A 25,067-nucleotide genomic window follows, 5' to 3' on the forward strand; every position below is an offset into this window, starting at 1 on the left:
GGGGTGGGAGTGTGGATCGGAGTGCTGTTGTTGTGGATCGAGTGGTAAAAGTGCGTGCTGCTTGGGTGAGATGACACGGGAGCTCCTTGGGCTGCCGTCTGGCTCTGAAGTGCCATTCCCAGACAACCACCGTAAGGATGGGAATTATTCATGGACATCTGCTCCTCCATGAGCACCAGCTCCTCCACAATGCTGTCCTGGGTAAGGTCATCATCAAACGAAAAGAAGTTTTCATTTGACTGAGGGACTGTATGCTCAAACTCCTTCAGCTCAGACTGCAGAGGTAACTGATTTGAAGACTGTGCTTGTATTTGACCCAAGGAGTCCTGGATCTGGCTCTGGAGCTGCTGGCTGTATGCATCCTGCTGGATCCCTTCGCAGTGCACTGACTCCCACGCAGATTCCTGTAGGTCTCCAGAGCCAGAGTGCCCAGCAATAGTCATAACACTGAGATCTTGCTGCTGGTCACAATTCACAGATGCAAAGTCAGAGGTTTTGGTGATATGGTGCCAAGTATTTGGGTTAAAGCTGCCATCAGATTTTGAATCGTTTTCTATGATAAACAAGTTCCCTTCCAATTTTACTTTGATATCTGGAGATGATGCTGATGCAAGCTGCTGTTCTAAAGTAGAATCACCAGCATTTAAATTGGTGCTCAGAGACAGGTCTGTTGCTAAGTTTGCTGCAGCTGCAGAAGGTACAGGTACTGTCACAGGTACCTGGCTGGGTATTTGAGCAAGTGTCGCTGTATTGTCACTGTTAGCCAACGGTCCAACCTTCAGAACCTTCTTAACACTGTTTGCTTTCTGACTCTCCACAGAATTAGCAGCTGAAAACTGCTCCACTAGTGGTTTCTTGACAGGTGGTACCTGGGAATCCTGAAGTGTGGAAGGTTGTCGCTTTCTTGGACTTTTAGTGCATGTTTTGTCTTTAATCATAGACTCACCAGTAGGTGGTGAACCGATGCTGGTGCTGGACAAGTTTTGACTGGCAACTGTCAGTTGAAGAGTGCTTTGATTATTGCCTGCTGAAGAAACTGGTGTGATCTCATTAGACTGTGTTTTATATTTGGTCCCTGCTTCTTCAGCTCCCTGATCACAGCCCTTATCTGGTTTTGCCTCCACAACATCATCAGCTGAAACCTTCAAGGCTGCAACCTCAAAATTAATTAGCTGAGCAGGAGGCAGGTCAGGAGTTGCCTTTATGGATTTAGACACGTCAGAGCTCTCTTGACCCTGTACTGAATTCTCATCCAGCAATGCTTCTGGCTCCATTTTGATCTTGACTGCAGGCGTAGCTACAACAGTGCTAGGCTTGGATCCTGGAGACTGAAGTGAAACAACAGATCCATTTTTGATCTGTGGACCAGTCCTTCCTTCTTCCACTGCTCCTGCACTACTGCTAGCCGAAGGCGTCTGTTTGACGGGCACACTACTGCTGCTTGGGGCGAGAGATATTGCTGTCATTTTGACCACGTTTAAGGAATTCACGTGTGGAGCTGGCACAACAGTCTTGATTGGGCTACTGGTGAAGAGCACCGTGGTGGGAGAGCGGATGGTGAGAGCACTGGTGTTTGCTGGCTTCGGCAGGATCTGCGGGTAGCGATGCCGGGCAGAGCGGTCACCCACTGGGCTGGCAGGAACGTTCTGGGGAGTCTTTGGTGGCTGCTTGACTGATTGCATGTGCTGAGTGACCACCTGGACGTTGAGCGGCAGGACCTTGCTATCAGACGATCCCATCGGACTCGGAGACGTCACCAGCTGCCTGGTCCTTGGCACCTGTAGAGGGACAAAGAGAAAACATGTGGCTATGATGCAGAAAGTCCCCAAAGTCCCCAGACCACCTCAGCTCCGAGCATTTCAAAGGTGAAGGACAACACAGCTCACCACACCAAAACTAGTGATGTCAGTTTGAAACAAACCAGGCTCCTCTACTGTATACAAGACAATTTCTATTTGTCTACCTAAGGACTGGTAGACAAAGTATGTGGCCTGTGTTTTTAAGGCATGAGGCACTGGTCTACACACTGGTCTGCTCTTCTGCTGGTGAAAGAGTCATTCTCATACAATCCTTCAGCAGATGGGACCAAAAGACATACATACAAAGGTAGAAGACTAGAGGATGTGTTTAAAACACTGTTCGTTGTTAAGCTTCCAAAAGTAAGTTAAATACAAACTCACTATCAGGCAGGAAAAATTGACTCATCTATTGAAATAGACAACATAGTTAACATCCTAAAAACAAATAACCTTCCCCAGCCCAGCTGTGTATGGCTGAAAGACAAAATTGTTCTGTACTACAGATAGTAATTAAAAATTAACTTGCAGCTCTCACTAAATGCACTGAGCCAATGAAAGGCAATTTAGACTCCATATTAGGGCCACAGTGACCCACAGAACTGGTGTCAGCTCTCATCTGGTTAAACTCTTCATCACTTAAGGTTAGCTTAAATCTCCATCACTGACTTCACAGATAAACTTGGCCTCTGCTGTGTGACCAGAATTCTGCCGCCTTCGTATCAATCCTGTAACTCATATGGTGTAACACAGGACAGAAAAGCATCAGGGGACCCAAGCCTTGAACAGAAACTGTTCTTCTGTCCCACTGACACCACTGCTTAGTTCCTGGCAATGTACTGCCCTTTTCTAGGGTGGTTTTTCTAGAGAAGTGCTGGAGAGCATTACCGGTATGGGGCTGGGGACAGCTGCCACCACAATGCCAATAGGTGGAGGAGACAGAATGGCAGGACTTCCATTGGATATACTGGTCACACCGTTGGTTGTGGTGCCTTCTGTCTTCTTTGCTGGAGACTCTCCTGGCAAAGGAGACTGCAGTTTCTGTTCTTGCTGCTTCTTCTGGATCTTACGCTGCAGCTGCTGCTTGGCATCAACAGGAGATGGCAGAGTTTTCACTTGTGGTTGAAAGGAATTACTTTCAGCAGTAGGTATAAAAGCTGAGGGCTGGGGGATCCCTTTTATTCCTGAACACAAAAGCAGAAGAATGAATTATAACCAAACATACCCTGTCTGCTGCGGTGCCACTTCTGTATCTAACAGCACAGAATACACGGCAGGTATCTCCACACCCATTGTGGGAACACCTCCTCCATGAGGTGCTCCCATCCACTTTATGCTCAAATCTGTTCAGCATTTCAGTTTATTTCCACATCTGTGGCAAAATCTCAGTCTGTTAGACGCGCTGGGCATTAGCTGCTAAAACACTGAGTACTGCCGTCTTGTTTCCAGTAATCCCAACTGGGACCTGGTGTGTGTCAGCAGCCTCCAACCAGTGCACTGCACTGAGCTGGCAGCAGAGGGCAGCGGGTGTGCTTCACATCAACCTCTAACGTCATGATCTGCTGTGCTTTTGTTTTGTTACCAGTGTCTAAGGCAGCGTTAAAAGAAAAATCTTTCCCGAAAGCTGTGGGTGTGTGTCTCAGCTCTGAGCCGGTGATACTATCTAATGGCCAAGGCATTAAATACAACACATCTAATATCAGAATGGATGAAAAGCTCTGTGTGATCAGGGATAATGGTGAAAGAAAGGCAAAAAGGGAAGTGCGCAGCATAAAAAAAAAGATTCAACAAGAAAAAGGTGAAAAAACTATGGAAATTAGAATGGGAGAAATTTTTTTTTCTGGAGAAATTACTTTGCTGATCATAAGTAACTGGTGCTTCCAGGGAGAAAAACAGAGACTTAGTCTCATCTGTGCAGCTGGTACTAATTTCCCTTACAAAACCACATCACATTTATGATCTTTTGTTTATCAGCAGTCAAGAGGATTAGCATGCTCCTTCAGTGACCAGATAACCTTGTTGAACTGCCCCTCTAAAAATGCTTTTTTTATACTCTGAGGTTACAGAGTTTTAAATTATAAAATACTGGACATCATTTTACTAATTTAGTAATTCTACTAATAGTAGTTTTACAGTGCTAAACCCAAATATTTGGATTCAGATGCCCAGCACGTGCTTAGGCACTGTGCTCTGGGAGCCCACGCTCAGCTCAGTCTGCATGCACCATGAGAGCTTCAACACCACAACATCCTCCACTTCCACAATTCCTTCTTCACAAAGCAGTGGAATGCACTAATATATTGTAATTACTGGAACACAATTCTTCTATGTGGGCTGAATATTGAAGGCAAGTAACACTGATAAGGAAAAAACCCTCAAACCTTTCTTTGAGGGTTAATGCACAGAGACACTGTAGTGCCCTTGCAAGAGGAATGGAAGTATTTCATCTGCCATTCTAGGAAGAGCCTCTCCTGAAATGGCTATCCAGACACAGAGGCATGCCCTAGAAGTATCTGCCCTTTTCCTTGCAGGATACCATCTTGTGTTGGAGGAAGTAAGGGGGAGAAGCTGCATGAGTTGAAGAGCTGTCCATACACCTACTGTCCCTTCTAGCAGCACAGCAAAAATAACCAAGGAAGCCAAGCAACAACAGATCAAAAAGGAGCAAACTGGCAGCAAAACCTGCCACCTGCCAGGTCCAAGCTGCAATAAAGGTAGGAGAGCTAGAAGGATTAAGAACATGATCCAGGAGGGAATCACCCCAACCTACAGCCCTGAGCACCATTTTCCCTTTGAAATCACCTGTCTCAAGTCAAGACATTTGCCTTCATCTGAAACACATTTTGCTTGATAGGCCTAGGCAGAACTTTCCCAAGTCTGGGGGCATGCTGTGCACCTGCATTTCCCTCCTCATGTCTCATTTTTGTAATTTATTTCATCCACAGCCACCAAAACACACTTCAGATGATTAAGTGACTGATTTCAAGCATGCAGAAGTAATCAAATCACACACAAAAAAATCTGCTCGACAGAAAATGAAGACAATTGTTTCAAAATTAGGGCAAGTTATCAGACAGGCACACAGCTACACCAGCAGTCTGTCTACACACCAGCACTGCAGCAGCACCAAACTCCTGATCTAGCCAGGGACATAAATCCAGCACGAGCACTCACATGCCCTGATGTGCTTTGAAAGACATGGGGCCTGACTGGAGGAATGGGAGAACCACACACTAACTGAGACCACTCCTGATTTTCATATCTTTACCCAGACTACCAGCAACAAGAATAATTTGCAGCAATGCAGACTAAAACCATGTAAATGCATACTCAGTGCTCAGAGACTCAAGTGTTTCAAATCTGCCCGGAAGAGAAGTGCTACCTCACACCAAGGTGCTAACAGTCTTTGTAGAAAGATCCCCCATTTCAACAACTCAGCATTGTCTCATTACCTTCTGGTGCTCCTGCCATCACTGTTAAAGCTGCCATTGACTTGGTACCGATATAGTGACTTTTCACAAGGAAACGAGCCAACTCCAAGACTGTATCAAAAGGCTGACTCAGCACCTTCTGGGCCCATTCACAAACGAGCTGGCAGGCCGCAGAGACGACTTCCTCATCACTATGCAGCTGCCCAGATGGCTCTGCTCCATCCAACTGAAAGAAACAAACAAAGGAGGAAAGGTAATTTTAATTATTAATGGTCATTAAGGCATGAAAGCACAAATAGAGAGCAAATGATTACCGGAACCACACAAAAAGTTGAGTATGTTCACGGTTTTCCATGAAGTTGTGAGAATGAGATCACAACGTCAATATCATTCAAAATTAAATATCTTCATGTTAAATCTACTAGTCATTTCCAAAGGCATTATATGGAGCTGACATTTCTGGAAGAAAATCATACACAGAATCCTAATATCTGGACCACCAACAACTGATGCTCCCTGTATCCAGAATCTTGTCAACTCAGCAGTCACTGTTACCCAGGAACTGCTTCTTTCACTGGGATATCTCTTCCCTAGCACTGACTTTTAAGAAAACCCCAAACAACCCAAAACAGTAAAATGAAACCAGAATCAGAGTTAAAACATATAAACTGTGGGCAGCAACACTGTGCAGTTCTGCTTCCCCCCAAATTAGTTTACTGGCACTGCAATGCAATGTGAACTATAAAATAAGGTTCAGAATATAAGGATCTTGAAGAAAAATCTTAAAAGCTACACAGCTCTTCATGTTGTTTTAAAAACTTCAGACAGAAAACCAGCATAATAAATGTTAATTTGCAGAAAAAAAATAAAAAAATAACCAAATACATATCATACCCCATCTCCAGTTTTATGGAAGTCAAGGTTGGGCAGTGTTGGCATATGCACAAAAGCCTTCTTCCTCAGTCCACTGTAGCAATATGTGAACAACAATTAAGGTCTAAATTGTCTGCTGTCGGTTTGGGGATAGGAGGGAAGGGCACTAATTCCTCTGATAACCCTCATAAGCTTTATGAACAAACTGAACACAGAATGAACTCCTGCCATTAACAGTCTCACAACCAGCCAGAGCCAAGAGCTGCAGCCTTGGTCAGATCTTTGGACTTCTCCATCTATGCAGAGATGCAGAGTGTGATGAGTTTCAGTTGATGACTTAGAACAACCACTAAACCATATCAAGGAGTTTCAATTAGCTACTCAATATTTAAATCATTAACAAATTTGGACTAAACTCCCTAAAACAAGATGTGAGAATGAATTTGCAAAAGTTAATCACTACTAAAATATGTGTTCCCAAACTTAGGTTCTACTTTATTATGACTTCTTTTTTTGCCTCTTTTTGCTATATTTCCTGGTATTTCCTTCTCCTAAGGGCCTTCCACAAACTGAAGCTCCCCATGACAAGATAATGTGCCTGATGAGGGCACTTCTTCCTGAGATGTCACACAATTTTTGTGGTGCTCTGTCCCCACCCATGATAATTCTGTAAAAATATAGACAAAAAGACACAGACTTGTTCTTACACTGATCTCATCAAATCAGCACACACAAATATATGCCCTCCATTACTTGTACTCACTTGCTTTTAGATCTAAAAAATCAAATCAGGCATTTTTTCTCCTCTCCACAGCATTACTATGGGAGCTCACATACAACATCTTTTCTCTGTGACACATAAATCCTTTTCAGGATCACTAGTTTTTCCCATTCTGTAAATCTGTCTGTATTTCTCTTCCCTGGACCATGCAGTCTCCATTTGCTTGCATTACCCTGGATGGAGCATAATTACAGTAAAATAAATGTAAGGGGGCTGGGTATTACAGTAAATGTGAGATAAGGTCATATTTTAATTAGAAACCTAGGAAACAGAACCTGGAGAGATCCCCTGGGTCAAGCTACAATTACATCATATGATTTCTTCCCTAACACTTCTTTAGCTCTATCCAGAACATGAATACTGAGTTTTGGATTCTATTGCTAGATAAACCAACATTGCACTTTATGAAACAGCTTAACTGACACATGACTTCTCCATTCACTACTACATGGAAGGGATTTTTCCCCCATGAAGACAAGTAATTCTGTGCTGGCTGCAGGCATTCTCTCTGTAAGTGCATGCTTCAAGTGAGACCTGGCAAAGGCCACTACTACAGCACATCTGTATCATTACTGTTAGCTCTTTTAAGTGGTTTTTAATTAGAGCCTACAAGCACCTTGATGCCTTTTAGCCTTTCCATGCTCTCTCCCCTGCTTACTGCAGTGGCTTTGCATACCCAGCACTCGGGACACAGCAGGAGCTGACCCTGGGGAATGTGGCAGGTATTACATTACCTCACGATGGCTTCCAAGGATTCTCAGGGGAAGGTGTAATTCTCAACTTGGAAAAGACAAAATTGTTACTGATTTAAAAGCTACTTTGAAAATCACTAACAGTTTTTGTTCTTCTATTCCAATATCTCTCTCTGCACTAAATTATAAAAGTACTTTGATTCCTCGCTGCTGTGACAACTGAGCGTCAGAACCTAAATTTAAGTACTTGTTTCCAAAGTTATCTCTTGCAACCTAACACTACCACAACTAATAATTTTTAAAGCACGTTGGAAAAGTGTCTGCATTTTTGATTTAACATTACTTCTACATTTAGCTGGTGGTTAAGCCATAATGACAGATGTTCTCCAGGCAAGTGCAGAACAAGCTATTGAGAAGCCTTCTAGCAAAGGATATTTTGATTTGCCTCTTGTGCCCAGACGACGAGCCTTCATGTTTGGAAAGACATTTTTCATGATCTTTCCAAAGTCAGCAGCACTTAATGGGTGGTAGCCAAGATTGTCACAATAGCTCCTGCAACAAAGAGAAAGAAAGCGTGAATGGAATCACAGTTGCCACAAGAGGCCAGGCTGCATGCTAGACTCCATCAAAGATTTTCAAAAGAAAACACTTATACCCATACATATTTAGAACCACATTTAACATTAATGAAGCTATCCTCAACGAATCGAATGCATTAAAAATGTATAAACAGAGCTATTAATACCACAGTTTTTGCCTTGTTCTCTACTGAGTTCAAAGACAAGTCATGTAGAGACATAACAAGTAGTGGCATTATCTAGAGCACAGTTAAGATTTACTCCACAAGTTCGTTTGAAGCATATGTTTCAATTCACCTATTTTAGGACATCATAAAAGCAGAGAACCTGTTCTAGCCAGAAGCATAGCTTGAGTGTGGCAAGACCTGAAGTCCTGCAGAAGTATTTGAAAAGCAGTAGGGAAGAGATTTGTCAGTGTCCAGTGAAAGATTCTGCCTACACAACCAGAACTAAATTTAAAACATACCTCCCCGGGGAACCAGCTGCACCTTTACAGGTGCAATTCCTGAGGACCTAGCCCTCCTGCCACTGAACCATGAGAGCTGCTTGATTACAGACATCTCTATTTAACAGCCCTAAATTAACAGAGATTTCAACTGCTGCTGTGAATGAAGATCATTGTGTCACTGAGTGTACAACCTGATGATACAGGGCAGTAATGCAACAAAGGCAATAACTCTGCCAAGTTCACTTATTCTAGTAAAATGGGCACTGTTATCCATCTTCAGTTCTCAAAAACAGCAGAAGGAATTTTGTTTCAACATCTGAGACATTTAAAAACTATGTCCTTGAGGCAGAAAACAAGAATCGTTGATTTTGCCGCAAAAGGTGAATGTTCTAGAAAACCACAAATGTATGAGAGCAAAGGAGAAAGCCATAAACTGCCCTGGAAGGTTTACCTGCACAGCAAGTGCTTAAGGCTGCACAAAGATAGGAACACCCTGAGCTACTGCACAGACTTTGGTGTGCTGTGGCCTAAAATGTGCTGTTAAAGCCTTCTCAGTCAGATTCCCAACAGTCAGAGTCGGCACCACATGGCAGTGACCTCCTTTCCTGTGAGAAGTCCTACCAGCAACACACAAAAACAACCTGCCTCTGAAAAGGTGACTGTACATGATCCACTGCAGGGATCAGCAGAAGAGCAGAAAAACAGCGACCTCATACCTCACAGTTGGCTGCTACTCTAACCAGGTATGTGCACGTAAACAAACCTCTGGAAAGCCAGACAGAAAGAAAAAGCAGCACACTGAAGCAGATGCTTTAGCCCCAGCATCACCTAGGAACACCTTGCATCCAAGCAGGCCAGTCAAAATGTCTTCTCTGCAAGCTGTAGCTCTATAGAAAGCAGAATATATTTCTTGAGATACTTCCTCTATGTCTATTTTCTCTGTGAAAACACTAATTATTACAGAGCAATATTCGCTGCTTTTACCTTGGCTGTATGTTGGTATCCTCTGCTTGGACAGCAGCTCCACAGATGCAATGATTTTGATGATGATAAACAGCAACATTTATGCTGTTTGGTTCTGGCATTCCCTGGCAGAGCCTCCCCCAGCTACTGGGGCCACTCTGTCCAAACCATGAGATGTTGCCTATAACCTGGTACACGGTCAGCCATCAGTCTAGTTTCTACATGGGCCATCAAGAAGCTTCATAGTCAATTTATATACCAACACATTTAATTCCAACACATGTCAGTCACAGAAGATGGATTCTGGAGATGTCCCTTTGAACTTATTACAAAGGAATACTTCTCCTGCTTCACTGTACCCTCTTAGGACTCAGACACTGCTTTATGTGTAATGAATATATCTCTGTGCACTTTTTGTCCCTTGCATCTTGCCAGGCCTCAGTGGATTTTAACTTTACTCCGAAAATCCCTAAAAGGTGGGTCTCTGTTGCTTCCTGATGCTGATTACAAGACTCTCAACCAGCATGCAAAGGAGGGCTCTCCGAATTCCTCTGCCACAGTCAGCAGTATCTTTGACTGAAACTCAACAACGTCAGCAAAATAAAAAAACTACAACAACAACCAACCCAGCAAAATAACAGCATTAGGGACCTACCAATCTATCAACTTCAACGTTAAAATTATTGTCTCCCTAGGAGAAAATAAATAACTAAGGAATAAAATTATCTGCTCCTCAAGTCTAGCACATCTGGTTTAAGACAATCGCTAGCAGCAAAAACATAGTTACATGGTCCCCTTGTATCCATACTGGCAGCTCCTGCAAGCTTGTGATTTCTGAGCTATCAGTATTATCATGGAATTTCAGTCTGCAGACAGATCATCCCACATGGCCCCTCCCCCTCCTGGCTTGGCCGAGAACCCTCCATGTCCATCTGTGGTCTCTCATTGACTTGACAACACATATCAGGAGTCTCTTCCCTGAAGCTCTTCTCTCTGCTACTTGCACTCTTGGCACATCGCTGAGCCCAGGAGCTGTTTTGCTATGTGAAGGGTGGGTGGGAAACAGACGGGGGGAGGGAAGGTCTGTGCAGAGACAGGAATGACAATGGACACGCGGCTGCTTCTGTGCCTCGTACAGAGCTCCCCTACACGGTAAGCAGAAAAGGCTTCTTTATTTTTTCTGTAAGACCTTTGAATTGAATGTACCCCAGACATAAAACACACTGCCAGTGCACCTGAATTAAACCACAAAAAAATCCCATTAGCCAAAAAGCTAATGAAGACAGGCTATGCAGCTCAGCTTACACAGCTTCCTGGGCAGAAAAAAACCATCTATCAGATGATCAAAAGCCTATTGAATGAAAAGAAACAAAGTTCCTGGTTTATCCAATCCACCCAAGACAACTAGTCTCCAAAAACATGTTAGAGTCACAAACCTTAGCTGGCACAAAAATGAATCCTAAAAATCAGGTAGGATGGCAACCAGGTTTCTGAAAAGCACTAGAGAAATGAAATCACAGGTCAGGCTCCCAAGAGCAGTGGCAAAGGTGGAAAACAACCGTGTTGGATGGAATTTGACTGACTTTCAGAGGAATACATAGGTAGTTGCTTGTGACATAGGACTGGACTTTGCACACAACAGGTCCCATCCTGTTCCTATCAGGGAACTTCGTATAAAAACACCAGTTAAGCACTATCAAATGAGATCAGGATGTATCTTGTGTCTTTTATGTGTTCAACAGACATGGTATTGCCACCCTCTTCCGTGCTAACTTCTGAATATTCTTCTAACTTGCTGGTTAATATTCTTAACACTTAGTGCACATAATCTATGCATCAGGTGGCATCAAGTGGCCCAGCAGCCAGAAAAGCAAGGATTAATGATGTACAGACTAAAGGAAAGAGATATGGGATGACTCAAAGACCTCCTAATCCATATTAAGCGCATCAAGTGATTCTTCAGGGCACCAAACTTATATATGAATGACTTTCTTCTCTTGCGTCACAGCAGCAGAAGCAAGATAAGAGGACTCCAGTGTTTACTGAAGGCTCAACAAATCGTTTTGTGGGCAAAGAGGGATTTTGCCTGCATAAATACTGCAGGACTGCACTTCGTCTTGAAATCCTAATTCTCTAAACTCAGCTAAATCTGCACCTGGCCGTGTCCAGAAGGGTGTTTACTAATAGGACAAGGTATCCAAGTAAAACTGACTTACAAGAAAACACTGAAAGGATCTGAGGGGAAGCAGCAGCCATTCACTGCAGGCTAAGTAACATATCAGGCAGCTCCCCCAGAGATCCCATATTTTCCAGTCTGTACCCCCCATAACTCCCAGAGGAGGTGGCAGAAGAACCATGTGGTGCCCAACAGAAGTGCAGCTCCTTACAGCTCAATGTATTCTGTAGTGCAAGCAGCATCACAGCACCAACAAGAGGTGAACTAGCTCGCATCTACCTCCTTTCTGAAATTCAGCTGCAAGCTCTCAGCCTTCCCAAGTGCTACTGCCTTATATTATGGTGCATTTTGAATTTATTTCATCCCTTTCAAAAAGAAGATGAATCCATTCACTTTCATCCAGTTAGATACACAAATTCACAATTAAACAGAACAGTAACAAACCAGAAAGAGTCACTGTGTTGAATAAGCTCAGTGAGAAGGGCCCACTGAAATGCAGAGGAGCTGGAAACACTGTCAACATTTGCCAATGGTGGACTTGTGTGGAATGTGAGCATTTGTCTTTCCATCTTCACAGAAAAATAACAAAACACGTGAAAGGTGATGCAGAAGGCCAGTAGTTTTGCAAGCTTTATTTCGACCAAAGTGTACAGCAGGAGTGGAATGCTGGTGTGATGCAGCTCTCTGCTGCAGCCTTGCACTTCTGATTTAGACATGCAGAGTGCATAAGCTTGCTCACTGTGAGCTCATGTGACATCCATCTCTGTGCACATAAGAGAGAAATGGTAACCTGTTAATATAGTAGAGCTGAGTTTTGAGATGCCTTAACACCCTTAGGTAAAGCAAAATGAGTGATCAAAACTAACTGTTATGTATTTATATGCCTGTTCCCCACATCCCACTCCAAGACTACTTCTCCTTTGGTGTGCAAGAATAGCTCATGAAAACATTCAAAGAAACTGAATGTTTTAAAAACAGAACAGAAGCTTTCAAAGGAGAACAGATTCCAAACATTTGATATTTTCCTGAATATTTGCTTACCAGCCTTATTTTGTTAGGGGGGAAAAAAATACAACACACAAATACTTGATGCAGCTACATACAAAGCCATCCAAATTTCACACTCCACAATCTGTAGATGATGATTTTTCCGGGCATCTGCAGCTTGGCACAGCATGGAAGCCAAGCAGATTTGTTGCTGAAGCAGGCCATAAATTATTAAATAAGAAATATATTTAAGAAGAAGGCTCCATCTCTCTCCCGCACAGCAGCTGCCGCTGTTGCTGTGCCTGCGCGAGGCTGCTGCGCTCAGATTGGCCACCGCAGCACGGCGGAGCCACTGGCAGCGCGGCCAGGCGCGTCACTGCTCCCAGCACGGCAGCGCTGCAGAGCCCAGCCTGGCCACCAACCCCGGGCGAGCCAGAGCCACCCTGCCGCAGCTCAATCACGCTAAAACACTCCAGCACGGAGAGTTAATTAAAAGGAGGTATTTGCAGAAGGCAACCCTGCAATAAGCATGACAAAGGGGTGAATCCTGTAGGCACTTAGGAGGTGAAGGGATTCAGCTCGCTGCAAATTACTGTAATCGTTCAGATTATGGAAATATTCGTACTAGATCATAAATCTGTTATTCATCTTCAGGCAGCCGGGCTGAGGATTATTATTTCTCCCCCCTCCCCCGTGGGGTATGTTCTGTAAATGAATTCAAATCCAACTTTCATCAGACAGCTCCCTCTCCCTTGCTTCTAATCGCTTTCTCATTACATGGTAGCTTTGAGACTTGACAACACAGACTTGCAGTGGCCTTGGTTACTGGTTTCATACATATTCAGATACATTGTGCCTCTGTAGAAATCAGGTTTACTGCAGGAAGGTCCAATATTTATGCATTATTCTGCAAAGAAAGGTGTGATGGGCGAGATCATGTGTGCAAAACAGCTGCATTTCCAGAGGGAACAATTCCACCCCTCATCCTTGTTAAGGCAGTCACAAATGTATGTAAATACAAGCAGACCAAAATGTACCATGAGAGAGCAACTGATGCTTTTCACCTGTGCTGCTCCATCCAAAAAAACAAAAACAACGTTCATACAGATATTTACTTGTTAAGAAATATTTGTACCTTTCCTTCAGCACATGTAACGCACAATTTAAACGTCACAGCCTTATCTTCAGTGGCAGAAATAAAGAACAGTTTGCCTCACTGTAGCTAGTGTGTTCTCAGGTACAGCAGCAGGGTAGGTAGGCCAGGCCTCACTGTGCTCTAGGCACCTGTCCCTGTACACCACTGGGGTACCTGTACAGCAGTGCCATGGGACACCCTACACTGGCTAAAGCCATCGTATGATCCAGGCTGGGAGCACTCACTTGTATTCATCATAGACCTCCTGCTTGGGAAGGGATGTCTCGGGGTGCTCTTCCAGGGTGTTCCGTATCCAGGAGAACGCGTGCATCTGCTGGGCACGGCTCGACGACATGGAGAGCTGATCGCTGCGGGAACAAGCAGTGCTGATCAACACTTCACTCTGTGGTTACTCCTCACTTACAATACTTAGTAACTGTCTGTCTACACAGGTGGAGAGACACCAGAGACAATGAGGGTCAGCACCTCACACATCCAGCTACTCCTTGAGCCATGGGCACCAGTTATCTCTCTCTTACATCCACAATTTAACAAAGAGACTCGGTGCTCCAGCTCCTGACTGATACACAGCTGCAAGTACACAGAGATGGCTAAGAGCTCTACTTCTCTTAAACTTACTGTTCTTTACTGGACACCTCTAGGCTTTCGCCCACTTGGTTTTCCAGTTGACCCTTGGAAACACTGAGCTACCTCAGCAGACGCTTCTTATAGGCACCCTCCTGCCTGTAACCATCCTAGTGGGAACATGTGGTCATTTTGTGCTGCTGTGATCTGCAGGTTGGTTTTCTAGACCTTCCTTCAGTCAAACAAATGTTACCAGAAATACCACTATTTTTTTCTTTCACCCACCATCACGTTTGTGTTGCTATTTTATCACTTCACACATAAATAGCAAAGGAACGATTACAGTTAGGCTGTGAAACACTTTCTCTGATGACTCCTGCGTTTTGGGAGATTTATATTTACAAGCTATTCATGCAATAAAGATGCTAAAGCTTAAAAAAACCAAACCTAATCTTTTAGGAAAGAGAGTTCTCAACCAACCACATCATGTGAACCATTCCCTGGCAGCTAAATGCCACAGGAAAGAAGGCAAGTTCTCAATACTAACTGCTCACATTTACACACAAACACACACACACACACATACCTTTTGTCTCCATTGTTGGGACCCGAAGGCAGCTGAAGGTAGAGGTAGAGTTTCTCTAGGTCTGTAAACTTCTCAACTTCTTGCTAGATAATGAAGGTGTTTTGGTTTGGGGAAAAAAAAAGGGTGGGGGGAGGCAGGGGAAGAAAAAGCAAACAATCAAGAGTTGAGCTTGACAGCTAAAAACTGTCATCTGACAGTATATTCCTAAATAATATAATTTTAAACAAGAAAATATTTACTTATGCGAAAGAATGTGACTGTGAGCACTCCGGGACTACAAACATGATTTTCTGTTTTATTTGCACATCATCACACACTAGAAAGCACTTGGTGCCATGACAAAATTCACATGCAACAAAGGCAGAATCTGGAAAAATGCCAGCAAATGCCAACACTTCTGTAACCAGACGCAACATGAGAACTTTGTCTTCTCAGAGCACACATGAAGCCCCTCTGAGAATCCAGCACACAACCAGCTCTGCTGTTACAACACAGAAAGTCAGACCTGATCCTCAGAGTCACTAGATACATTAATAGTTAAGTGTCACAGACTTCAACACAGACAGTTAAAAACCTATCGATACACATTTGTATTTTCTTGTTGCCTTTGGAAATCAGTTATTGAACCTGTTACTCAAGACAAACCATTCACTTAACATCAATGTCAGCGATGCCTGACTCCTCCAGAGGACACCAGCTGAGGATGAGACACAAGGGAGAGTTTTACCTGGTGTATGTATACACTGATTGCTGCACACAAACTACCCTTTGGTCACCTCAAACCAGCCACATGTACTCAGGAATATAAGGAAAATCAGATGTGGTGATGTGCTCAGGCCTGCTCAGCAGCAGCAGCAGGAGTAAAGTCATGCAGCAAGGAGCACAGAGGTTCTCCTTCAGAAGATGCTGCAGAAGGAGTTCATGAGGTGGTGACCATCAGTACGGAGGCAGAGATCACACACATCACCCCTTTTTAAGTCAGAACTCAGCTTTTGGATTACTGTTAATTCTCTTTTCTTTACTGGTGTCTTACTGCCAATGCAACGTTTTCCAAAAGGAAGAGAAAAGGAGAGAGGGACACCCACTGATAGGGAGACCTGCCTGTCTACTTCAGCAGTGAGCAGAATGGAGAGTGGGGAACCCAAATTCCTAAACTTCACTTCAAACTGGGGCTCCTTACCCGATCCAGTCATGTCCAGTCAGTGCAAAACTAACAGCAGTACCAGAAAGAGGCAGTGCTTAGCACTCACTGCACGGGTCCTCTCACTGACCTCAGGCTTTGGGCAAGGCCTGGTGGGACATGTGGTCAGGGACAGGGTGCTGGGAGAGCTCCAGGGGCTCCATAATCCCCACGAGATAAACCCACTGCAAAACTGCTCCACAGAACTGGGCCACCAGCGATGCAACAGATGTTCTCAGAGCCAAGAGAAACACTTCCAGCAGGAGACAGGTAATAGACACTGGATTTGTTGCTTTTATAAGCTGCAGCAAACCACAACATTTGGTTGGGGTTTTTTTCCTCTGACAAACTCCTGAAATTTGCTGACACAGATTTCTGTGTGGTTCTACAGCAGCTTACACAGCAGTGGTGTTCAGACCACCAAATATCCAGAGAGGTATTTCTTAGTGATGAGTGCATTTTGTCAAATCCTCTGTCCATGAAGCATTTGAACTGGTGGGTTTTCCTTCAGCAAACCCATTAGTGACAAGATCAGTGTTCTTCAGAGAAAGAATTTACAGAAAATTAATCATTTTTGAGAAGCCAGAAATTTAACAACTACAAGAAAATCACCATTTCTTTATCAGACATCCTCTTGTTTAAGGAAGAAGTGAAGCAGTGACTCTCTCATCAGCAGAACTGCATCCCTGCATCTGAGGATTATGGATTTCCCACATCCTCAGCAGAAGCAGCTGGACAGTGATCTTATCTCATTGTTTTCACTCAAAACCCACTCCTCTCCTGGCCCCAGGCAGCACTCCCTGCACAACTGCTCCAGCTTCTAGCAATGGCCGTGGGGAGCCCTGGGAAAGCAGGACCTCCTCAGAACAGGAAAGTTCACAGAGGTAATCCTACCTGGGTGATAATTAGATAAACCTAAGCTTATTAGATGAGACTGAATCTATTTAGAGAAAATCATCTTAAAACTGGAGAAGTGGCAGCAAAGAGATGGAGTGTGACAGCCAGTGCAAGTAGATTCAGGAAGATTGCATTTTGTTTAGTTAAAAAATTTGTTAAATATTGTTTTGTTTAAGCTGTTTTCTCTACATGTTTCTAAAACCCTCAAAACTTGGTTTACAGTCCCATTAAGTCCAGTCTCTTCTTCAATCCCAGCTGACATCCACTGGTTCTAAAGGTCTGATGAATGCAGGAATAACCTCAATTACTGTTACTGCAATTGTTCAAAGAATCAAAAGTTTCTAATTTTTAATGCAACCAGAATTATAGAGTTTGGGAAAGCGAAGGAACATTTCAGCTGGCTTACTAACTACTAACCAAGAAGACAAAGGTTCATTCATTCTGAGTTTTTCTTTATGCTAAGTTGGATACATATGGAAATAAATAAAAAGAAATAAGAACACAAAATATAATATAAATTCCCACCCCCTCAAATAGGTCAACAGTGTGGAAAAAAATAGGTCGTTAGAGCGGAAAAGTCACAGCATCCAAAGGAAGAATGTGATGCTGGCATCATCTTGGACACACTCCCCTTTGTGCAGCCTGTTAAGGCTTATGCCACCATTGTTCTAAAAACCATACAGCATGTACAATGTCTGGGGAATCCTTCTGCACTGCTTAAAAGGATCCAACTAAAAATCCTGCTTGAAGTTTCCTGCCCTTGATTGACTGGTTCTATCAAATCAGATGAAGACTAATTCTCCAAAGGCTATTTATAAATCATATTTCTTGAAGCTGCATTAGGGAAATGCATCAGTATGCTAAACTGCTTGCAGGGCTGAGGTGTAAAGCCAGCACAAAGGATCAGCCCTGGTACTCCTGCTCTTCACACCTTACCTTGAGCTCCTGTAACTGGAACCATATAAAATAAAGCAAGATTCAATGAAGATGGGGATCAAGCAGCATTCATACTTATTTTCACAACTTGGCTTCAATCTAGCCAAGAATCTATTAAGTACTCAAAATATCTGAGTGATCTACTACTCTGAGACAGTAAATCTAAGGACAAAGAATTAGAAACCTCGTCACAGCTAAGCAAAGACTTTCAGTAACATATAAAGGAGCAGCAATCGCTGATATTTCTGTTTTGACAGTTACCAAATATAGACAGTTCACTACAGAAATGCACAAAATAAGTAGCAAACAAATTAAACCAGAGATCAGTGGCCACACAGATCTGCTCCAAACCAATCTGTCCTTTTACTGCCTAAGATGAAACACAACAAGATTCTCATAGGAACAGATGCAACTTTCTTTTTCATTCTAACAGGCATTTTGGTTGAGCAAATAAAGTGCTGTGAAATAAACCAGAATGGCCAAAATGTTGTGGAGGTGGGCTTTTTTTGGTGTTTCTTTCTAAATTAAAATAGCACGTTTTGACACCTTGTTCCATTCTGAGAGACACTAAGTAGACACTGCAAGTTTTTGCAGCACAGAGACACAAATCTGTTCAACACAGAATGTAGTTAAGGACTTAATCTGTGCTATATGAAACAGGAGTTTACTCATGTTCCTGCCTGAACCTGAGAATGTAGAGACCTGACCCTGAGTCCCAGAATCACAGAATACCTTCCAGGCTTCCTGACCTTGGTGGATTGGTTCTCTCCATCTGGTTTTCCCTGACTGCTTCTCTACTGTCAGGTTGCAAATGTTAGTCAAGTCCCATCCTAAAGCTGTCAAAAGGGACTACCATAGGAAAACTCCAGGGAATGTGCTCTTTCTGGATTGTTTTAAGGAATAAAATACCTAGTCAGGTCAAACTTTAAATAAGATAGAGGAAGAATCTACTATGGAACAATCAAAAGAGTTGCAACTTCTGTAATGTACACAGTGAAAATGTCACTCAAATTTGAACTATTTCAAATTTCCACAATGAAAGCAGAATTACAGGTTATTTCTGTCCAAGTTCTGATGAAGGGGAGCTGAAGGCCAGGGGCACTCTGCAAGCTTTATGCAAGACTACTATTTTAGAGAGCATAGACTGCTCTTAATATTTCTTTCCACACTTAGAATATTTATAGACAACTATACTCTAATCAAAGTAAAAAAAGGCTGTGCCAGTGGCAATGTAACCTGCACCTACTGGCAGAATGGTCCTAAAACTTGTCATACTTCAGCAGAACAAACATCTATTATTTAACAACCAGAACTAAAAATAGCAAAGCAGTCAAGCAATCATCATCTCCCCACTTTATGAATAGAGACACAAGAAACAAAGGTTAAATAAGTTGCTCAAGGTCAGACAGTTTGTTGGAAATACTGAAACAGAAAACAGCTAATACTGAAAACAGAACCTATTATTCTAGAACGCAGCTAACAAATACATACATAAACAAATACAGGAATGTATTTCAGGTGCTAAACATTCCAAACAAGCCCTAAAAACACATGGCAGCTTTGTTCTGACAGTGCCCAAGCACAGCTGCCAAAGTTTCACAGAGCTTCTGCCTGTCTCCTGGAGGGCCTGAGAGCCAAGCGACACCTTTCTGAGCAGCAGGACCAACACACAGTGCCTCGGCAGATCTCACAGCTGCTGCTGCTGCCCCAGCCACCAGCAGCTCTGGTTTGCACGGCCATCGATCCAGCACTGACCTCTTTTTTCAGAGGACTAAGGAAAGAAACCTTGACCTTCTTGCTGAATGATTTTAAAAATCAGGTTCAAAAGTTCACTAAGTATGTGGCTACAAATCTAACAAGCGAAGTCATAAGAGAATCTACTGCTAGACATGTTTACTACAGTTAAAAAGATGTTATAATGAATTTTTAATGACTGTTTACACCACAATTCTTGCTAATTATCTTTTTTGGATTGCACAGTATACAATGATTTTCTTATGATCTTCCAGAAACTGACAGTATGTCAGAATGTAAGTGGTGCAGTATAACAAGTAAAAAGCAGCTAACTTTGGTCTCTTGTATGAGTAACTGCAGTCCCAGTGCCCTTACACTAGCTGCTTTCTGTAGCCCTCTGCGACTAGCTACCTCCACAACAGACTATTGCCTTCACCTTTGTTTCTTCTGCCCATTTCCCCCTTTGCTGCTGCACTGTGCTGACCCAGGCAGCCTATGAACACCTGTGACTGCTGCTACCAAAGAGGTGATTCAGAGCTACACAGCCACAACCTTTTAGTTCAACATGCTTTCAGACTCTGTCTTGCAGCTCACAGCTTTGCAAAACCACGTAAAAACACAGAAAGCATTTTGCCAGAATTCAGCTTAATTTTGATTTCCTCAAACTATTCTGATCTTGGGTTTTTCTTTTTTAAGCTACCTGAACAGATCCACCTTTGCTAACCGACATGACTCCTCTGAACTCATGGGCAGGACAAACAAGGAGGCATCTGGAATAGAAAATTAGACCATCAGGACACTGCAGCTCCGTTCCAAGTCAAGCCATGGAGACTGCTTTGTGTCCAGGACTGCTCTGCCAGTCCAAAGGATGAGACCTACACAATACCCTCACAGAAACTGCTAATCCCTACCTCGGTACACAAAGTCCACAAATCTGCAGAATTTAAGGCAAAAATAGTCCTAGTGTAATTCCATTTTCTTAAAACGGATTTCCAAAAGCAGATGACTGGTTAACCTCCTACTTATTTACTCCCTCTCCAATGCTACTTAGAAACACCTACCCAAACTCCCATTTTCTCACCACAGAAATACTTGGTGCTGGAAGAGTTTTACAAGTGCAGTTTTGCAATTTGTCCTTTTGCCACTGAAGACTCACACATGAAACAGTTCAGATCTTACAGCACCTGCTTTGTATCCATGAACATCATTGAGGAACAAAGTGGACAAAAAAGACATTTGGATCCCTATTTCAAATGGGTGCATCCAAGAACTTGTAAACAGAGGTAAAATTGGGTCCAAATTTTGTAATACAATGCAGCTTTAAACCTCTTACAACAATAAATTAAAACCTTTTAAGACAAAATAATTCAGTGCCACCTGAATTAGCCTTTGCCATTGTGACTTTAAGGAGTATTCTCAGTTAGCTCAGCCATACAGCTGAACAGATTCTATCTGATAGTATCCAGATGGTTGGCTGTGTCATCTTTTTATCTTACCCGCTGGTACTTCTGGATGAAATGCCGAAGGTAGAAAGTCAGGACAAGTAGTCCCTTCCAGTCTTGAGATTTTTGAACTCAAGACTCTGATTTAGAGAAACTTACAACCTGCTCACTACTAAAAACAAACAAAAACTCTTTCTGAGTTTGTGCTTACCAGAAATCATCTCTTATCACTGCCTAGATCCTGCTGTTTTAACACACAAAGGAAGATGATGTTTATGCATTTCAAGAGCTTTCCCTCTTCAAAAAATTATCTCTGTCCTATGCAGCACAGCAAAGCTAACATGGCCTGCAGTGCTACACATTGGTGGGAAGGGACATAAGATGCTGTGCAACTTCTGAGGTTAGCAAGAGTTTTAAAAACCAAACAACATGCATATGACACCGGCAAGAGTCTCACAGACCAGGACATTAGTCTGCCAGGTTTTGTGCAAACATGCAGTTAGCTCAATCTAGTTCCTTCCTTAAAGTGTAGTGCCAGCCATGAATTAGCTATTCCATGGAAACAACAACAAAAGCAATAATCGTTGCTATTAAAGGCCTGGAGAGCAATGGAATCTGAAGGCACAATAAGCTTCTTGTGTACTCTGATCTGTGCAATACATAATCTTGCATTTAATAAAATCATGCTCACAGAAGCACTAAGTCACCTGTCTGTGCTGTGCCACCTACACTGACAGTTCTACAAGGGGCAGTAACAGCCACTTGCTGTGGGAAACAAGAGGCCAATATTCCACGGAAAACAAACACCAAACCCACATCAAGCAGTTTTTTTGGCAATGGCAACTAATTTTGATCACATTTAGTGGTAGCACCTTAAAGCACTGCTAAGGAAAAGCTTCATAATAGCTGTCAGTCTCCAGAGCCATCTATTTTGGTCTTGCAGTTTGTTAAAATATTCAAAAGCATTCTGGAGTTGTACTTACCAAGATGCAGTCCACTTTAGATTGTACAGTTTTGCTAGACGTGAGGGAAGAAAGAGAGAAGAGAAATCTTGAATTAATCTAAACAGCATTGACAAAAACATTGCATGCTAAAATTTCTATCGCTGCACTACAGGCTTTATCTCCTGCTGTGAAATATCCTGCTAGTCTAAGGAATAATACTCATCCAGCTATTTTTATGTACAAAGCCCCTCATACTTAACTGCTTGTTAAAATTCTTGCTGTTTTTTCTTTTATATAGGAACTGTATTCTTTCAAATGAGGTATCACTGCAACTGGGAGCTATTGCCCCAAGCTGCAATGCAGCCAGGATGGATGTCACTACTTTTATTGTAAGCTCTTCCACAATTCAGATGCATTTGACTTGTTCACCTGTGAACACAATTAACACCCCCCTTCTTCCCACACTTCAGTAAATCCCACCACGGCAAGGCACTTAATTCCAGCTTTCCAAAGAGCTGCTACAAAGTGGAGAACTGTTACTCCACTGGCAACTCCGGAGTTTTCCAAGTTAGTCTCTACCTCCTAGTTGGCTTATTAAGATGATCCTGGGTGGGGAGTGAATTGAAGTGTGCCATAAATGATCTCAGTGCATGGGCCAAGGTGTGCAAACAGTATGGAACTTATTATACTTCACACAAACACACCCATAAGCAGCTTTCGTGTTCCTTAAGGCTGCTGAACTTCACACGCTCAGTCCAACTGCATGAGTTGAAGGTATTTGATCACTGCTCTGAAGAGGAGCAGCTTTCACATACAGAAAACCCAACCTTTACTGTGGGACACCTACTGAACAAGAACCAACTGAGCATTTTTTCAAGTTCAAAGAACTCAATTTCCTAGTAGAATAAAACAGAATTCAGTCTCTTGTTAACACAACAAAACATCTCATTGCCAGTTACTTTACTTTTGTACAGGTGCTACCACATACAAAGCTAGACCAAGTCCGGCATCTGATGGATATTCTTAAACTGTAAGTAAGAAACGAGCCTGTCAGCCTGACCTCAGTGTCTGGCAAAGCCATGGAGCAGATCATCCTAAGTGCAATCACACAGCACCTACAGGATGGGCAAAGGATCGGCCGGACAGTCACTAGTGGTGTTCCCCAGGGGTCAGTATTGGGTCTCTCTAATATCTTTATTGATGATTTGGATGAAGGGATTGAGTGCACAAGTGCCATGAGGAGAGGCTGATGGAGCTGGGGGTGTTCAGCCTGGAGAAGAGGAGGCTCAGGGGAGACCTTATCACCCTCTACAACTCCCTGACAGGAGGTTGGAGTCAGGTGGGGGTTGGTCTCTTCTCCCAGGCAACCAGCACAGGACAAGAGGGCACAGACTCAAGCTCTGCCAGGGGAGGGTTAGGTTGGATAGTAGGGAGGGAGTTTTTACAGAGAGAGTGCTCAGGCATTGGAATGTGCTGCCCAGGGAGGTGGTGGATTCACTGTCCCTGGAGGTTTTCAAGCTGAGACTGGATGTGGCACTTAGTGCCATGGTCTAGTAACCACAGTAGGGTTGGACTTGATGACCTTTGAGGTCTCTTCCAACCTGGCTGATTCTATGACGAAGCAAATGGCTGTAGCATCTGGTCATGATAGAAACCAACATCTACCATTGCATCAGATGCTCAAAGAGGCAGGAGTTTGGCTGTCCTGCTTGTACCATTTTGAAACTAAATGGTCTAAAAATCCATTCTGTAGAGGCTCCTAATACTAATGCTTCTTCCCATATAAGATCTGCTCATGCTACGGTGACAGAATACCATAAAAGCTTTCAAGAGCTAAGAATATTTGACAAGCCCACTGAGGCAGATACATCAGCAGACATTCACTTCAGCTGACTTTGCATAGGAGAAGCCATCAGATGGGTGGACACTCAGGAACACCAAGGAGACAGTAAAGTGGAGCTGCTGGAGATTTGTAAGAACAGGGAATGTTAAGGATGGTAAAACTGGAGCTTTTCCTTGCCTTGGGAAAGACACTCACATATACTGCAACAACTGAGGAACAGACCCTAAATGACACCTCACTCATCAAAACCACCATCTTACCAGAGAAGCCAAAGGACACCAAGAATAGAAACCTGCTGCTGCTAAGCGTTATCACTGCGCCTGACCCAGAGCTGAGCAAAGTCATGCTGACACAGACAGCTGCTCCAGCTTCACCCTGGACTCCACCTCACTCACTGCCTCCAGCCCCTAGCAAAGTCTCACAATCCCTGTGCTGCTACAGATCCACAGCCTCTCCTACATAGCAGCAGGCAACAGGAATCAGGCACATGTGCCCATTTTTGTACCTAAACTTCTTTCATGGCTTCACACAACAGCTTCTGCAGGAAAGGAGCATGGAGGGTAAGGGGATGCAGGGTACAGATATATCAAACTGAGTCCACATACAGCCTCTACAGGCCTGCAGACAACATCATGGCTGGAGTCTTCAGGAGAGCACACTCCAGGCAGCACAGCTTCCATCCTTCTACGTCCTGCCAAGCTGCACACAAGCACACCCCTTTGCATTAACATTTGCTCCTTGCAAAGAGAAAGAGGCAAGTTGCCAGGAGGCACCTGGGCAGGAGATCCCTAGATTTGTCCTTTATCTCCAAGTTATCAGTCTGAGTCAGGAAACATAAACTCTCAAATTTAGTTCAGGCTCTTCCAGTGGTGACCTCTCTCCTACAGCACTGATCAACATGTGGAGAAGCCACAGCAGCAGAGCAATAATAAGGCCAGTAAATACAGCTTTGCTATGTTTCCTTTTCATCAGCTGGTGGCACAAAAAGGACAGTCAAGTTCATGTCCTCCAATCTATAAGCAGATGTTGTGACATTTTAAAAGGCAAAGGTCTCATGGCT

At 43.3% G+C, this 25,067-nt stretch overlaps 1 protein-coding gene across 1 annotated transcript; it reads right to left on the reverse strand.

Moving 5' to 3' along the window:
- Window positions 1–5: 5 nt before the first annotated feature.
- Window positions 6–22,230, reverse strand: RFX7 (regulatory factor X, 7; the record flags this gene model as incomplete). The annotated part of the gene is made up of 8 exons (XM_009078905.1): window positions 22,204–22,230; window positions 15,032–15,114; window positions 14,106–14,228; window positions 8,009–8,125; window positions 6,122–6,206; window positions 5,249–5,453; window positions 2,685–2,980; window positions 6–1,778 (listed from the first exon to the last, which is right to left on the reverse strand). Coding segments are annotated over exons 3-8 (2,586 nt in total), but the record flags the coding sequence as incomplete, so codon positions are not given.
- Window positions 22,231–25,067: the final 2,837 nt, after the last annotated feature.

The sequence above is a fragment of the Acanthisitta chloris genome, unplaced genomic scaffold (assembly GCF_000695815.1).
Source record: "Acanthisitta chloris isolate BGI_N310 unplaced genomic scaffold, ASM69581v1 scaffold16787, whole genome shotgun sequence".
Taxonomy (NCBI): Eukaryota; Metazoa; Chordata; class Aves; order Passeriformes; family Acanthisittidae; genus Acanthisitta; species Acanthisitta chloris.